General features: G+C 41.5%; 1 protein-coding gene across 13 annotated transcripts in view; it reads right to left on the bottom strand.

The window, feature by feature from the left end:
• Positions 1-18,090, bottom strand: part of adgrb1a (adhesion G protein-coupled receptor B1a) — a 151,561-nt gene that overhangs the window by 65,201 nt on the left and 68,270 nt on the right. For 5 of the 13 annotated variants that reach the window (XM_069537284.1, XM_069537279.1, XM_069537275.1 and 2 more), the window contains 10 exons: positions 8,244-8,402; positions 7,397-7,501; positions 4,738-4,905; positions 4,137-4,316; positions 3,463-3,627; positions 2,587-2,751; positions 2,369-2,470; positions 2,126-2,232; positions 843-1,037; positions 439-507 (listed from right to left, as the gene is read on the bottom strand). In XM_069537284.1, the coding sequence (XP_069393385.1) occupies positions 439-507; positions 843-1,037; positions 2,126-2,232; positions 2,369-2,470; positions 2,587-2,751; positions 3,463-3,627; positions 4,137-4,316; positions 4,738-4,905; positions 7,397-7,501; positions 8,244-8,402 (1,415 nt within the window). The remainder of the gene's footprint in view (positions 1-438; positions 508-842; positions 1,038-2,125; positions 2,233-2,368; positions 2,471-2,586; positions 2,752-3,462; positions 3,628-4,136; positions 4,317-4,737; positions 4,906-7,396; positions 7,502-8,243; positions 8,403-18,090) is intronic. The other 8 variants (XM_069537280.1, XM_069537277.1, XM_069537286.1 and 5 more) reach the window with 5 other exon arrangements.

The following is an 18,090-nucleotide window of genomic DNA, read 5'->3' as shown; positions in this document are numbered from 1 at the left end:
TATAAATAACAGCTAATCCTTTCATGGTCGGGTAACAAATGTCTCACTTTTTATTTTATATAAGTATGATGAATCCAGGGTGGTTTATTTAAAGTTATTGCGATGCCTGCCGGCTGACACTCCTGAGAACAGGAGGAGCGGCTGGATGGATGGTAAGAAGTACAGCAGATGGTTGAGTAGGTGTTTGCGCTGACTTGGTAACTCATTAGCTCTCGCTATTTCTGTCCTTCAGCACCTCTCCTTCCTATCTAACTCTGTCAGTCTGAAAAGACACAGGTGGGCTGGTTGTCCACCTGCGTATTTATCCCAGTACATGACTCATCGTATCTACAGCTTCAGGGTTGTTTTTATTATTTTTCATTATTATCAGTATTATGCGCTGACAAAAGATGTGATTACAGTTGGCGCGATGGTGTGAATGTGGTTTAAGACACTAACCAGTTGTGCTTCCTCCCATCTCTCCCTGTTCTCTTCCATCAACAGATTGCTGACGGACTGCACAAAGTTCTGAAAAAAGAAGAAACACACAATGTCACATTAGTATCTTTACATGCTAAAGTCAGACTCTATGTTATTTACAGGAAAAAGCTGGTTATAGTATGCATTTCTTTCTTGTGATATGAAAAGACCCACGGCATCAATAAATGAATCCAACTAACAAGTTTCATGTGTATCCCACGCTCTATATATCCTGTTTTTCTTTTTTGTATGAGCTCTGTTGCTGTCAGAAACTATAAAAAAACTCATCAGTGAGTCACCCTGTTGCACTGGGTGACATGTATGGGCAGATAACACCCTCAAACAGCAGAACACTGCAGTAAATCCAGAGTATATCCACTCACCCTCATGTCTGCGCTGCTGGGGCTGTAGTACGCCCTCCTGAAGATCTCTGTCATATTCTTCAGCACGTCCACGATGGCCAGCAGATCACCGCTGTAGCTAGTCCCATCACTGGACGTCACTCTCAGCTTGGTCATCACATCAGAAACTCCATCTCCCACAAGGCCACGTTGCGCTTTGGACAAATGTTCCCGTGTCTAAGAGAGAAGTGGAAGAAAAATATCTTCTCTTAACTTCCATTTATAATCGACACATCTCTGTTTATGGTAACAGCTTGGGTTACAAAGTGTTGTTTCAACAAATCATAATTCCAACCAGATTGCATTTTCTATTATCATAATGATGATATGTTAATACTGATTTGCATATTTGGGAAGTTGCAATATGCCAAATGGTTTAGAACACTGAATTTTTCCATCACGATCAAGCCTAGTAAATAAACTTAAATGGTACAAAGTAGTGCTAAATGGTTTTGAAAACATAAGAAGAAAAGATAACACATTGGAAGAACAGAACTAGACTGTGGCTTCACATGATAGTCTCCAGAATAAGTGTCTCATAAAGCTGAGCCAGTGAACCAGATAGAAGGTGAAAGAAAGCAAAATTAAATGGAATTTATTTAAGCAAGATGATTATATAATTTTAAATAACAGCTCTGAATTAGAAATACTGCACTGCAGTTGTATGCCTCTGTCAACCAGCGCAGGTTCTGTCTACATACTTTTTTATTTTAAATTTATATCAGGTCACCATGACCTTAACTTTGACCTCTGAAATCTAATCAGTTCATCTTTGAGCCCTAGTGACAACTGGTCAAAATTTGAAGAAATTTCCACAAGACAGACTTGAGATAGAAGTCAAGAGGCCAAAAATGTGTTTTATGAGGACACTATAACCTTTGACCACCAAAACGTTCAGTAAATCTTTGAGATAGCACAATCACAAGGGAAAAATGTGTTTTCAGAGGTCTCAGTGACACTGACATTTGACCACCAAAATCAAACCAATTCATCCTTGAGTCCAAGTGAATATTCTTCACAAATTTGAGAAAATTCCATCAAAGCAGTCTTGAGATATGGAGTTCACAACAACTGTGTTCTCAAACTGCATTTGTTGCCTAAACCTTACCACCCATGTGACTTGACGTGAACTCCAGTCTCTGGTGCACTTCAACACCCCTCACCCACCTTCTGGAGACTGTGCTACCATTAACAAATGTAGAATTTGATCCGTTAAAAAAATGAATACATCAAGAACTGAACGAGGAGATGAACTCGATTCTCACCAGAGTTTGAATGCTGCGATAGTCATTGGAGATGCACTTCATATAGGTGGGATTCTCCCAGTAGGCCACACCCTCTTCATCCAGGGTGCAGCGGCGCAGGATTAGCCCTGTATAGGGACACATGCAATAAGAGTTCTTTATTAACTGATTTTTTTTTTAATCCAACTACTAAAAGTACCAATGGTTTGATTTGAGTCGTGTGCATGGTATTTATCTGTAAATGTATATATTGTGGGAGCTCACCCATGGCATTAGGAGGACATCGTACTGCTGCTGTGTCGCCAGCTGGAGTCATCTTCCATATGACGTTGGAGAAGTTGTCCTCACCACATATTTCATGAGGTTCTGTTCACAGAGAAAGTACATAGGAAATGACTTTTAACTGATACATGAAAACAGTGGTTCCAGTAGAGAATGATGTATTTTTGCTGATAAAGCAAGTAGTTTTTCCATGCACTCACCCGGACATCGCTTTTCATTACAGTGCCGGACCTCCTCTTGTTCTCCGGGACAAGGCTCCCCCTCAAAAAAGGGCCCATAACAAATCCTGTTTCTCTGCTGGCTCCCCCCTCCACAGGTTTTAGAACAGCCCGACCACAAAGACCATGGCTGCCACTTGCCATCCACTGTCATAATGAATGCAACAATTGCAGAGGCAAATAAGTCAAACACACACATACCAGCCATACAGACCATGCCAGTATTTAGTTTTATTCTATTCAATAGAAAATATTTATACAAAATCACAATGCATGGCATAATGTATACTTAACACCATTGCAGATCAACTTTGAAAACACATTGTATCATTTTGGATTTAAAAAAATAGAAATAAGGAATAAGCTTTAATAATAATAATGTATATACTAAAACCTGTTCATGCAGTTATAGCTGCATTGTTCTGTTGTCTCGATGATCTAGTTTGTTTTGTATTTGTATCCCTGTATCAGCTTGTTTTTATGCTTTGTAAGTATAATTCCTGCATGGATAGGTGTCACTCTGCTCTTGGCAAGACCTGCCTAATGTAGCATTTACCCAAAATGCTTCCAAACCACTGGATATGATACATGCACAAAACTCTGGTATGGTCCATTGAAGTGACGGGAACAAAAAACATTTAATTCATTCCACTAACACTGCATCAATATTATATTTAAGGTAACACAGTTTTGAACTGAGGAACCACATGATACAATTGACACAGAAAAAAACAGGCACAATACCATCAAAACTAAAAGATTTATTTCTGAAAGATTTCAAGTGGAATAGAAAGAAATTGTTTAGTAGACCATGGTAAATATTTTTGATATACATGTAGCTGTGGCCCTTTCTCATACCCGGACACTCCCCAAGGAAGCAGTCAACGGTCTCCAGCCACTCTCCTCTGCACTCCGAGCCTCCGTACGATGGGCCGTTACACTCCCTGGTTCTCTGCATGGTCCCATTAGAACAGGAGGCAGAGCAGGAGCTCCAGTTGGACCACTCATTCCACACTCCATCCACTGAGGATACCCAGGGTCGCCAAGAGCAAACAGGGAATAAAGTAAGTTATTGTCCTATTTGGATGCATCAGATCTGTCTATAATAGGTCCATAGCTGATACATTTATTATGTACATAACCCTCTACATTCTTGAGATAGGAGAGAGAGTTCAGTTCCAACAAACTAGATAATATTGTGTCTATGGCTTTTCCAAGTTACCATGCCAGAACACCAGGTATACAAAGGAATTCATCTTCTCAAAGTCATTCATGTCATGTTTGCACATATAACTAGGGAGCAGAAGAGGTACATGTGTGACATATAATGGTTTAATAATAATGTTTATTTGATTGTAGGCTTTTTCAATGTTACAACAATCATTGGACAAAGCCCCAACAATACAAAGGTGGGGGGTTCAAGATCGTGAAATACAACAAACACCCAACTTTAGATTGCCTGGTGCAGGCTTCAGTCTGTTTGTTTGAAACTAAGGTGAGTCTCAGTACGATTAGGCTTCTGTGTTCCTTACCTGGACAGACAGCTATGTTGCAGAATTTGGTCTGCTTCTCTGGGCCCGCACAGGGATCTCCCCCAAACTGAGGGGGAGTGCAGGTCCGTGTTCGAGACCTGTAACCTCGGCCACAGGTTGATGAACATAAACTCCATGGTGACCACTCGTCCCAAGCACCGTGCACTGCAATCAGAGCAGCTAGGATATAATTTAAAGACAGATAAACACAAGCCCCCTTAACACACCAAATAAGGAAAACTTCACTAAGACACTGAACTGTATCCACAATTATCAGTTACTCTGTTGGTTTTTACTGCCATCATCAATACTGATCCATAGTCCTGTAGTACAGTTGTTTCTAAGGTGAGGAGTCTCCCTTCCTGTCTGGATGAAGAAGAGCCTGAGAGCACCATTACAACTCTTATGATAGTGGGAATCAGTCTAAACTGCAGGCAAATTCCTTCCTGTAAGGTGGGGGTAGAAATCATCCAAGGGGAAAAAAGTTTGCTAAGTGCCTGAGGAAGGGAGTCAGGTGGGTCTTGTATGGGTGAGGCAGGGTCCAGGAAAGGGCTGGGCGAGTGCAGGATGGTGGCACTAGAGGGGGGATGAGGGGGCTTACCTGGACACACAGCAGAGTTGTTGCAAGGTCTCTGCTCTCGCAGTGGCCCACTACACTGGGTGCTGTAAGAGGAGTACACGCAGAAACGAGTGCGACTCTGCCAGCCCTCGCCACAAGTGGCAGAACACACACTCCACGCTGACCACTCCTCACCTGAAGCTGAGTCTACTGAGGAGGAAGGGGTGGGGGAAGGATTGGTGGACAGGGGAAGAAAGAGGAGGAAAAGGGAAGGAGAGGGCCATAACTAATTATCATGCAGGACGCAGCCTCTGTGGGCAAAAGAGGAAGGGTTGCGGTGTGAGGGTAGATTTTAGCTGTGCCACATTTTAGGGGCTGCCTCCTTTAGAGACCGACATAACGCTGTCCAATTTCAAAGCATCTCCCAAATGTGGCTGATAAATGAAGGCTTCTTATGCAGACACAATGTGGTACTTGATTGCCCTCAGGATTCTTAACCATTGCACTCTGCTCAGTCCAAAAGACAACGACAGGAACTTGCAAGACAGCCTGAATCCTCTGCAGACCATTTATTTTTTTTTAGAAAGGAGACAGGTCCAGCCTTCTGAGGTTCTGTACAATGTCACACACTGTGTCCTTCGGAGAGGGCGGCCCCTAAAATGGACCCCAGCTTCTGTTCTACATTTATGGGGCTCTGCTGTCATATCCTCTGCATTGACTTCCAGGGGAAGTAAATGCCACTGGCTTAGGATATGTCAGTCATCGTTTCAATGGTCATGACTGCTAAGTCAGTTGACCAATAAGGCAACAAAGGTAGTCAGAAGAATAAGGGAGAAAACTAAACAGGGTGTGAGAAATCAATTAGCAAATTAAAGTAATACTTCACCCAAAGAAAATGTCCTACCAAACGTTCATCCCCTGTAAGCTTTAAACGTTTGTACTTCTTTTAAAGGGCCATTGGCTCCACTCACCTTAGATTCATATCAGTTATAATGTTTTCCAAAAGAGAAATATTTTTGTTGTGGACAGATATCAAACCAAAGAAACTACTGCAACATGATCCACTTCTCCTGTGTCCATCCATGTTCACTTTGTTACATGGTAAAATACTGACATGATATATATATATATATATATATATATATATATATATATATATATATATATATACATATATATATGTATATATATGTGTGTGAACCTTTACTGGACCCCTTTTTTCTTCTTGTGAGCAGAGCAGCAGTGCACCTCTGTTATGCAACTTAAAACTTCAGATTTCGATTTAGGAAAGAAAAGAACATGACAGCAACAAAACCGGTCGACATGTGGACCCACTTTAAATACAACTCTAGAGAGAAAAGGTGAGTGTGTAGAATGGTTCGGACAGAAGCTCTAAAGCTACAGAATCACTGGGGTGAAAACCACAAACCTGAAGAAACAGCTTGAGTCTCTAAGAAACTGAGGTAACATTAAGATAACATTACCACTAAAGACAGTAGTGTAACATCTGTAGCATCACAATGGGGCATTACAACACTGTTTGCAGATGAAGGTTTATTCTTTCTGAAAGTCAGTTATTAACTGTACTACATCACTACCACTAAGGCAGACAACAGTGCAGAATACAATTATCTTTCTAGCACAGTCCTGACTAAACTGGACACAATAATGTTGAATTTTTTGGCCGCTGTTGCAAGAGTTGCATTGGATTTGTTAATGATGAAATTTCTCCAGCACAAAATGATAAAAACTGTAGGGTGAAATTATTTGAAATTATTTGCTTAAAGGTTGTCTGAAATGCTTGTTCTTGGTCCGGACTGAAACAGTGTTTTCATTCACTAAAACTAGACTAAAATGTATGACTGAGACAAGAATAAAAAGTCCTTTCAAACGTTGAAAAAAAGGTTGATTAAATACTATATCGGAAACCAACAGCTGACGAAATGAACACTGACATGAATCCAAGGTGATCACAGCCTTAGTCAAGAAACTATATCCACAAAGATTTTACATCCACCCTAGAAAGTAATTTTTCAACTTTTTGGGGAATGGGCTTATTCACTTTCTTTCCAAGAGTAAAATGATAAGATCCATACCTACTCTCTGTTTGTGTACTTAGAAGCTGGTGCCAGGCAGTGATTAAACCACCTAGCTCATATATTGAAATAAGCTTTTCACAGCGAGATTGCCATGTTTGTTATCTTCAGGTCCGATTCATTATTGTTAAGTTACGCTTAACGCATCTTGTCACTCATTCCATAATTACCACACAGACATGAGACTGGTATCGAACTCTTGGAAACATTAAAGTAGTGAATAAACATTGTCCCAATTTGTTAAACAATTTCTTTCAGCCAATAAGGGGTTGAGCGCTTGCTACTCTTGATTCTGGGTGGAGTATCAGTTTAACAGAGAGGGAGGACTCCGTTTCATATAGTGTTTTACACACAGGGCACAGTGTCCTGTTATGACCTTACATAAAATACAACTTCACTATGTTCAGTCAGGGTCCATGTTGGAATTAGTCCATTTCGGACGAGGTACTACATTGGGAGATTTTGATAGATGTGTGTGTTACAAGTGAGTGGAACTCTCTAGTTTATGGTTGTTATTTTGAATGTATGTCCTGCATAAGTGTGGTGGTCACCCAAGCTGTTGATGTGACTGATGCATGGGATCCCTCTGCGTCCTGTTGTCTTACCTGTCTGAGGGCTCTGCTGTCCACTGCGGGGCTTGTCTACGTCATCACGCTTGCGGCTGTCCACGGAGCGAAGCGATTGGCTGCGAGAGAGATGGCGACCTTTGCCTAAATGGGGTGAGGCAAGGCCGGGGTGGGGGTGGGGGGTTGGGGTGGGGGGGTTGGGGGTCTTGTTAGCAACCAAAGCTCCTTAATTAATGGCTTATATTTGGGACACAACCGTGACGTGATTGGTCACCCAAAACAGCATCAGCCAAACTTGGGACTTCTGTTGTGCTGTTGGTGTCGATGTGCTGTAAATGTGTGCGAGTTTTATTTGATGTTTTCTGAAGTTGTGCTACTGATGATGTTTATCTGACTAAATGAAAAACAAACACACCCAAGGATTATCTACGGTTTGAGCTATTTGACGAACAGAAATGTAAAAACGCAGAAACATAGAAAAGCTTTACCCTGTGAAAACTATACTTCTACAGTCTCTACATGTTAATGCTCAGATGTAGATTTTCTGTGTCCCTTTAGCCGTTTGTGGGTGTAATGATTTTGACATACTGTGCATGCATGGTCTTGAAAACAGCTGACCATGTCATTGTTATTTCTCATCAATCAAAGTCCCCTTTCCAACATGCACTCCTTAAGTCAGAACACTGACTTACAGAGGATGGTTTCACGAGCAGATGAACAGGATGTCAGAAATGTTAAAAAAGATTGCTGTAAACACACAGTTTGAACACACCACACTACCATATTGAACCACAAGTGGTAACAAGGGCATAGACCAACAGAAATGGATGTATCGTACACACAAATGCACACAAACCCACATACACCCAAAAAGTGAGCAGCTCACCGGTGCAGGCCTGCGAGTTGCACGGCCGGCCCTCCTCCACCACACCCTCACACAGGTACGACTCCTCCGGAGGTGACTGGCAGGTCCTGGTCCGGGTTTGAATCCCACCGCCACACTCGCTGCTGCACTGCGCCCACACACCCCACACACTCCAGCCACCTATGGACACACACAGTAGTGATCATTTATAAAACACTGCTTAATTATTCATCGCCGATCAGAGTGCTGAGTTTTGGACCAAAGAGTCTCAGCAGGTCAGGTCAAGAAATCCAGGGAAAGACTCACAGTGGCTAATTTGAATTTTTTTCATTTTACAGAAACTAAAAAAAATATTTTCCAAAAGCGAAACCATGATTTTTTGAGATAATATGATGAAGCTGCGAAAAAAGGGTCCCCTTGTGACACATTTTTTTCCAGATTCAACTAAAACCTTCTTTGCACTATATACTGATTCAAAACAAAACATACAAGAAATTCTACATCCAATACATCACAGGAAAGCAGGAAATGTGCAATAACATGGCTGTGTAGTATGTCTTTGAAAAAATGAAAAAAGCCACACACAGAGAACCCACATGGTTAACATCCATACTCATGTAAAGACAAAGGTGAATATTTGCAGATGCAGTGTAAAGCAGGTAAATTCAGTGTAAACCTGCAAATCAACACTCCTGTATTGAACAACAGGCTGATGGTATCTAACAGAGAGAGAGAGAGAGAGGAAGCGAGGGGGGATTTGTCCTTTAAAACAGGTGTGATGAATGCCACTGTCACTGCGAAATTCCCTGTTTGACCATTCTGATTTAATGCGCTCCATTAAGATGTGTGCTGATATGGAGGAGGAGCGGGTAAAGAGTCGCTGAATGGCTCTTTCTCTCGGCATCCTGCACACTCATGAATGTTTAATGGCACAGACAGATGCCTTTCAGCCCCCACAGGCAACGACAAATATGTATTAATCTGCATGAATAGAACATGAAGTTGGCCAACATCCAGACACACACGTTGTTAATTACTCCCAAATCAATTTCCTCTGGGGTGAGGGCCCAGATGAGGGAGGGCGCTGACAAGAGGAGTTCACTTAAACTTACCAATCCACTAAGCACAGTCGGTATACGGCCTCTCTGTCGAGTGTTTACGAGGACCTGTTGTAGCCGGCCCATTCTCCTCCTTTATTTCTTTACCAGTTTTAATCTCATAAGGTTGTTCTTGTGGCCTCCAGCAAAAAGTCCTGGTGCTCGTTTTCTGCTCACCCCAACCGATCGAGGCAGATTGCACATTGAGTCTGATTCTGGAGTTTTTACTCTCCACAGTGTTTGCATGTTGTGGGAAGCGTTGGGTTATAGGACTTTACTATGTAAAATGCTTTGAGATGTGTAGGTTGTGGTTTGGCACTATATGAATAAAATTGGTTGTAGAAAGTCTGAAGGGCTCTTACTTGGACATTTGTGTTCACAGCCCCTCGGGATAATGTCTGGAGGATCTCCAGAGTTCAGTGCATGTCTAAAAGCAGCTTTACTGTTATAAATGTAAAAAAGCAAGCAAAAAAAAACAATTCTAATGAGTCACCATGAATGCTGACTGCTGATGAAGAAAGACTCATCTTCCTCCAGCTCTGTCAGGTCTCCATGCTATGTTATATTACAAGATATTTGATAAAATGGAGACGGCAGGCGATCACGGTCCCAGGTAGCAAATGCCAATCTGCAATCTACCCACTGTGACACATTCTTCCACCAGGGCAGACAGGAAATTAAAAGACAAAATAACAAGGTCATACGTAAGGTCAACAGTGTTTAGGAGGGGAAATAGTTTTGCTGCTTGAAAAGGTCATTGCACTGTCACTGTATCTGACTTTGCATAAATAATTATTCTATGCTTTAAAGGAATATATCTTGCTTATTGTTTAGAGGGTTGGCACTATCAAGGGTGACAAAACAGTGACAAGACTACATTTATTGGATGTCAGATTAAAGATCTGAGGAGTGATATGTGGCTTGGATGGGTTGAGTGAAATTGAACAGGGGTTGAATTTAAAAATGTCCCAGTGGAACCATTAAAGGACAGTGACATACTCCTCAGCTGTCAATCAACATAGCCCTTCTCTTTATGAGTAAAAAGAGCCATCATGCATTGTTGTCATGTCTCTTTGTACTGTGTGATGTTATCCAAGCAAATTGGTTTGGTTGTGTCCAACCTGGCGGAAGAAGCAGTGGCTGCTCATGATAGTAACTGGTTATGGTGCTTTGTATCATGTATCATGAGTAGTGTTTGTATCCAAAGCCTTAATGCTCTGTACCGTAAAGCTCCATTGTTGTCCAGAAGTATTTAAATAAGCTATACTGCAATCTGGCATATGTGTTTCATTTTTACCACAGTTTATTTCAATTCATTCCCACTTAAACTGTCCTGCTGCCTGACGTCTGTGCCGACAGTTTGTGAGTGAGTGACTGTATGAAAGTGTGTGAATGGGTGAATGGCAAAAACTGTACTGTAGAGCACAAGACTAGAAAGTGCTTTGTATAAATACAGATCATTATACAAATGAAATGCATTTTCACCATTACTACTTGCTATTTGAAAAGAAAGAAAGAAAAGAAAAAAAACTATATATTTATATATATATCACATAAATATATTTGACTGACAGGAGTTAGGTTCAGTTACCTTTGTCATGTTTTAGGTTTGAACAGTCTTTGGTTTGAACGTGTGCTCTTTTGATCAGACCCACCATGCAGGGCTATAACTGATAAGATCTCTTAGAAATATAAATGTGGATCTCTTTGTGTAGAAATCATTGTGGAGGTCAAACAGCTTTGTTACGGTTCTGGCTGAATCAGTGAAGGCGTGTATTAAACTATTTCAAAAAGGAGTTGAATTATTTGGATGATGTGAGGCCACGCTGCCTATTGTTTGATTTGCCCGAGTTGTTGCCTTAATTTCTGTTTCCTTTGTTATTTTGCCCGAGTTCCACGTGGTAGTGAGAGCACATGTCTGCTGAGTGCACACCTACCATTTTCCTTGACCTTCAAGCTGTGCAATTCTACAATCTACATCATACCAAAGAGAACCTGAACGCATCCCTCTCTGCAGAGACCCTGTTTTGGGGACTGAAGTGAACCTAATCCAGCACAATAACCTTCAGCCACGACTCTGAATCATTCAGGGTTTATTGTGAACAAATATGCTTTATGAATTCAGAGGGAGATTAACTGCAGTTTGGAGCAAAGGGCAGAAGCTACTGTCAAATAAAGGCTTTGGCAAGGCAAAAGAAAACGAGGGGGGAGGGTCCATTTAAAGATAAGATTCATTCTTCTGCAGGGAAAATAAAAGAAGAGATGATAGGACTGAACTTTCTTTTTCCTTTCCTGCCCAATCATCAGACTCGGGCAGGAGGAGTGAAATGGGAGGAGTGTGGCACAGTGTTGTCTTTCTGTCTCTCCAAGGACATTTCATTATGTTCTCAATAATTCAGAGGGGGGTCTTTTGTCAGAACACCCCTGGTAGCAGTCAGGAACTGCTGCAGAGTTACCTCAGTAATCCTTAAACTCATCCTCTCTCCTTCACCTTCCAAAATCCCCTTTTCACACTGACCTTCAGTCTGCTCCAAAACACACACACACACACACACACAATCCCCTTCAATTACTCTATGTGCTTAAAGCAGCTCACTGGGTGCATGCATGTGAATTATATAATTTTTTCATGTGTGTGTGTGAGTGTGTGTGTGTGTGTGTGTGTGTGTGTGTGTGTGTGTGTGTGTTTATAATGAACTTCCTGAAAGTCACCTTTGCCTCCTATTTAGAGCAGTGGGATGAGTGGATGGGAATCTCCCATTACAACTCCAGTCTCTGCCCCCTCACCCCCCACATCTACACCACACACACACACACACACACAGCAATAGATAGGGTTACTGCAGAATTATTGATTGACAAGTGTGTCTATGAGTGTGTGTGTGTGTGTAATCGGGAAAGGATGGGTGAAATGTGATGGTGAAGTACTAATGTGTGGAAGAACTGCAAAAAGCAGGCAGCTGGGGGAGGGTGTGCAGAGGGTGCAGCGGGGGGGAGGGGGGAGAAATGTAAAGAAAGACAGAAACAAGGGAAGAAGAGAATCATCATGGAAACATGAAATACAGGCAGAAAACGGGGTGATTGGTTCACACAAAGCTGCATGTGGCTGAATGAAGGATAAGGCGAGTGCTGACACCCAGAGGACAGAAGCAGTCAACTGCACGGTGGAGATAACAGGCGGTGAAAGGAGGAGGAGAGTAGGGGGGAGGACAGAGGGAGATGAAGGGAGACAGGAACAGAAAGAGGGAAAAAAATGTTGGGTCAGATAAGAAGAGAGGGGAAAATGAAAAGAGGGGGAAAAGCATATAGGCTTTTGCCAAAGTGAAGCGAATGATAGAACTGCACATCAATGAAAATGCTCACATATTCGTCATTGAAGAGAGAATTACATTTGGTTTATTATCTTTAATTTCTTTTTATTTCCAATTGTCCAAGATTATACTCACTGTGGGATGTTTCTTTGAATGTGCTGAATATTCTGTTAAAATGATAGAAAATGTTTTCATGTGACTAACTGTAGTAAGAAATCCGCGGCCAATTTACATATTATAGTACCTAATTATATCTGTGTGTGTGTGTGTGTGTGTGTGAATAACAGTATTACTCAGATCTGATATGTTCCCAGTGGGATCTCTTCTGTTTCCTACATTTAAATACAACAAAAAACAAATAAATACAATTTTAAAAGACGGCACATCACCTCAGCTGCCTCCCATCGATCAATCTCTTCCTCTAGAACGAGAAGCTTAACCTTTGGGTGAACTCACCACAGAGCACCCAGCACCCGATCAGCTCCCCTGCCAGGTCTTCTCTGACATTAAACAAAACCATTCACCAATTTTAACCTGCCATCCTCGGTTCCCCACAGAGATTCTATTTTACCTAACCCTGTTTCTTAAACCAGGGCCAATTGTTCTAAATTAAAGATGCTACATTTCCAATCGGAGAAAATGTCAAATATCGCAGAAAATGATTGGCAATATCCTGGTGGGTTTGTTCTATGTATTTTATTCTTTAGTCTTCAAATTCTGCGAAAACACCAAAACCTCCCAACCTTGTGTGTGGTTCTCAACCCTGAGGGCATTGGTTCAACTGAAGAGGTACACATTGCACAAATACAGTGGAAGCTGCGTACAGTGCAAAATCACGTTTTGGTGCCAAATTGATCAATGTAAGAAGTTGATTACTTTAATTGAATTGCGTCCCTGTTTCCTTCAAGGTCCCTGAACTTGACGGAAAGGTTACAGCATTTTTCAAGATAAGGGCGATATCACATTGTGCACTTGGTTATGCATGTGCACGCGCACACACACACACACACACACAAGTACACACTTCTCTCTCCCTCTCTTGTGGGGTCTTGCTGACACACACAAAGACACTCACACAGACACCAACTCAGCTGACATCTCTGACCCTCTACAGCTTAAATGCCGATTTGTTTGAAATGACTTCACGTTATCTGTATATTAATGTAAAACATAGTATAATATAAAACACTGATCACCACATAACGATCGTTACATTTCTTCAATGAGTAAAATATTTCTACATAGCTGCGTGCATTCATTAATTCTTGACCCACAGACACACAATCACACCGACACATGCTCTCACACACACAAATGGTGTCATCAAACAAGTGTATATTCAGACTGGGTAAAAACAACAGAATTTGTAAACTTGGTCAATAAATTGAAAGACGGAGGAGATGGCAGGGCACGCTCGGTTTGGCCTGATTCAGTTGGCAGTGGACAGCATGAATGATAGAGACACAGAGGGGAGCAGTAAAGTACTGACAGAGCTGGTAAACAAATTGACAGTCCAAACATGTATGAAAACAAATGAACACTGTAATTGGAATATTGATCACTATAACAAATAGTTTGAACAGCATTTGCATAATAACGATTCTGTCCCAAACGTTTTGATCCGTATAAATGACTATATCTGTGAGCACTATATCCGGTTTCCACTGTATGAAGTTTAATTTCCTGAAAGGCTCACTAATTTCCTACATCAACGGGTGTCTTTAGTTCTTTGGACAAACTGCAGAAGACAAGGAACTCATTGATTGGGGAATATTTTCACAAGTGAATCAAAACACGTGTTGCTCAAGTGAGTATTTCTGGCAGAGAGAAAGTGTGTCAGATAGAATCTAAATATTCTTAAATCTGAAATCCTCTTTTAGCATGAGTAGCTATCAATAAAGTTGCTGGGGACTTTGACCCTTGAAGGACTGTAATACATATGATGGTTTAGGTGAGAAACTCTCTTACTTGTTAATGGGCTTGATGAAAACAAGACCAAAGCAACAGAAAAATGTTTCCCCTCAATTAAACACATTTTCTTGGTTCACATCCAACTCTATAGCTTTTGTAAAAAAATTTTTTCTCCTCCTCCTTCTCCACACTAAGTAGAAATCATAGCAAGTCCCCACTGTAGTTCCTCCGCTCTTTTATTCTTGACAGGGAGAAAAAGCTGCTTGTGAAACAGCATTTAGAGCATCACGAGACTCTAAATCTCTCCATTGAAAGCTGAGATTCTTTCAGGCAAGTTAAGCGTTCCTTCAGGCAGGATGAGGCTGCTTTCACTGCAGCTTTTACACAATGTCTTCCCACCACACTGGATTCATTTCTCTAGTCAGATATATCTGAGTTACATCAAAACACAGTGTAGTCTAGAAGGAAAATGTACTATTATATCCATTGTTGATTATCTGTTGATGTTCCTTTTCAATTAATTGTTTGCTTTGTGCATTATTGCGAATCAGTAAAAACAAACAATTAGCATCTGCCTGCAAATGTCCTATTATCTACCAATGTTAAAGAAAGTGACAAAAAATGCATTTGCACCAAAATTAAATGGGTTCTTCCCTGACTCATACCACATACTTCCAACACGTTTCCTCATAATCTGTCGTTCCCAAACAGTCAATCGAACTACTAATCTTCCACACACCAGCCCATCCTTGAATCGGCGTAACAAGGTGCCATCTTTTTAACCCCATCAGACACGGAGCACAAACCATTAAGCCCCTCTCCTTCCACAGCAGCACCATCTCTGAAACTCCCTGCCCAAACCTATTGTCTATAAATACATATCATGTGGGCAGCTCCTTGGTTTCAGGTGCAGGTCAGCCAACTAGACATTTCAATTCCGAAGATGGATGCCCCATTTCAGAGGGAACGATAAGAAAAGACTGGGAAGGTCTTTCACCACAGGAATCACATGTTATTCTTACTTTCTCTCCAGCCTGACTGACAGCTCACAGAAATAAGGCCTTTTTTTGGTCTTTGTGTTACTTGACACACATCCATCTTTTGTGGAGCCGACTGTTGATCAAGCCGTACGTGAGCAGACAGCAATAGCATGTGCTCCATGTGCCTGTTTTATTCTTAAACGACTCAGTGCTGTGATTCTGAAAGTCTCCCCAGGCAGGATTTCAGTTGTGTTTTTTTAGTTTGCGTTGTTTTCCACAGCAGCTAAAGAGCTTCTGAGAGCAGCTGAGAAGTACTTTAACTTCAGCTGGATTTTGTTAACAGGTTGTGTTCCTCCCGGTGCCCCTGATGCGCTGGGCATCGCGTTCCTATGGGAACTGCCAGAGCCCCTGTGTCTATTTCCTCCATGGACTTGAGTGGATTCCCCACCCCCTCAACCTTCCCCCTCATGGCGATTAAGACAGAAAATCGCCCCCGCTGTGCTCTGGTGTGTCCTTAGCTCTCCGCTGCTTCTCTTTTCACTCCACAGCTGATGAATGCGTCATTGTTTCTCTCCTCAGTTTTTCTCTAAGTTTCTCTGGGAGTGCATTTAACAGCTCCATTTAAACCCATGCGGCACGCTATGTATATGAAATATATTCACAGGCGTCCAGGGATCGCTAACCTTTCAGCCTTGGATCCACTGGCACACACAGGAAAAGAAGCGGACACACACACACACAAATATATCTCTGAGCAATGCAGTTTACTCTTCCCACGCTTTATAACACTCTCATACATCAGAAGCCCTTGTCTCCCCACACAGTGTGGGATGGTGACTGCATTGTGACTCAGAGACAGAGACGCAGAGTGAGAGAAACAGAGAGAGAGGGAGAGAAGGATGCGGAGGTGGCAGGGGGCTGCTCGTGCTCGGCCCATGAAGGGAGAGCCTGACAGGTCTTCGCGGATGAATTACATACAAGGTGTGGAGATCACACTTCTCAGATCCCACCTCCACTCTGGTGGGCACATCTATGTTGTACACATCCAGCAAGGTTTGGGTTTGGCCCTTTTCTTCCAAATCAGCAATTTCTTATTACGGCACAACATTTAGTGCTTGTGAAATATTTTCATCCTCTCATCCTCTCTTTGTTTCATCAGTTTGATAAAACGTCATGTTCCATGTTTAATTCAGCAACTCGCATGACGGACACACTTTATGTTACTTTTTTCAACTAAATGAAGGCACCCGTTCACCATTAGTGAAAGTTTGTGAGGAGTTTTACTGTTTTTTTGTTTATTTGGAATTTTCATTAAGTTTTGACAGGACATACAACATAATACAAAGACAATTCACCACTATATGAAGCCAAGATAGGTCAGACTCCCTGTGGATGCAGGGAGATAAGAAATTGTGCCAAAACAGGTCCCCGTGTTCTCTAGAATCTTTTCTGCGTGTTGCCTTTGTGCAGATGCAGATTTTTAATTTGTATAAAAGAGAACATCTCCTTGAGCCAATGTGTGAAGCAGGCTGGAGTGGAAGACTTCCAAGTCAGAAGCATAAGTTTCTTAGCAACCACAATTCTTAGGTGCAGAGCAATCTGCATATTATATGGAAGCTTAAGAGTCTCTGCAGAGCATCCAAGGATGGCCAGATTGTGGTTTGGCTGAAGTTCTCCAGATTAGGGTTTTGAAAGTCACTTACAAACTGTAGTTAAAACGTGATACAGAGGAGGGCAAACGCAATAAAGGTGAACCAGTGATCCCTCAGCAGAGCCAAACTTTGAGAAGAGCCTAATGGGAAAATGAGGTTCAGTTTTGTTTTTGAGTTATCTATGCACCACTTTGTACTGGATTACATTAATCTAGCCTTGAACTTTCCTCTCTTTATGGAGACAAATCCAACAATGGATGTTTTCTGTGATTATTTATCTTTCCACTTATTGTTGTCATGTTAATAGAGGAACAATTAATCCTAGTCATTGCCACTTCCCTCTGCTGATAAGTCCCAAGCCCAGGCCTCCCTAGGAGGTCAGAAGAAACTGGACCCCAGCCAGACATTCTAAAAACTTTGATATGGATTGTTATGGATCATTTGGATTTTCAAGGAAAGGGTGAGTGACGGTGGGGGGCTTTAAGTCTCGGCACCCTTCCTGAACATAAGGCTTGGCATTAAAATATCAAACAAAAATGTGAATTTAGAAGATTGAATTTGGAACTTAATTGACTAAATGAAGCATATTGGCCATCAATATAAAAATGTTATTGTCCAGGCTTGAATGTGTGATTTTGGCATATTGGTACGGTTTGACATTTTCTAATTGATGCTTCCAAACAAGGCAACCTGTCCTGCTCCATTTGTGGGGAGGTTTTATTCCCCAAAAAAATTTCCAAAAAAGTGAAAAAATAAACTGCACACTGATGAAAACAAATGTGTGGTGGTGGAGACACAAAATAACCGAGCATATTACTGCTTTAGTCAACGCTGTGGTATGAGTATGATGACAGGAATGGATCTCAGACAACATTTCATTACAGATGATGATACATTGTGGGTATTTGCTGAATAAA

Source organism: Paralichthys olivaceus, chromosome 13 (assembly GCF_024713975.1).
Source record: "Paralichthys olivaceus isolate ysfri-2021 chromosome 13, ASM2471397v2, whole genome shotgun sequence".
Classification (NCBI taxonomy): domain Eukaryota; kingdom Metazoa; phylum Chordata; class Actinopteri; order Pleuronectiformes; family Paralichthyidae; genus Paralichthys; species Paralichthys olivaceus.
The sequence above is the reverse complement of the archived record's forward strand: the minus strand, read 5'-3'. Positions and strand labels throughout refer to the sequence as shown.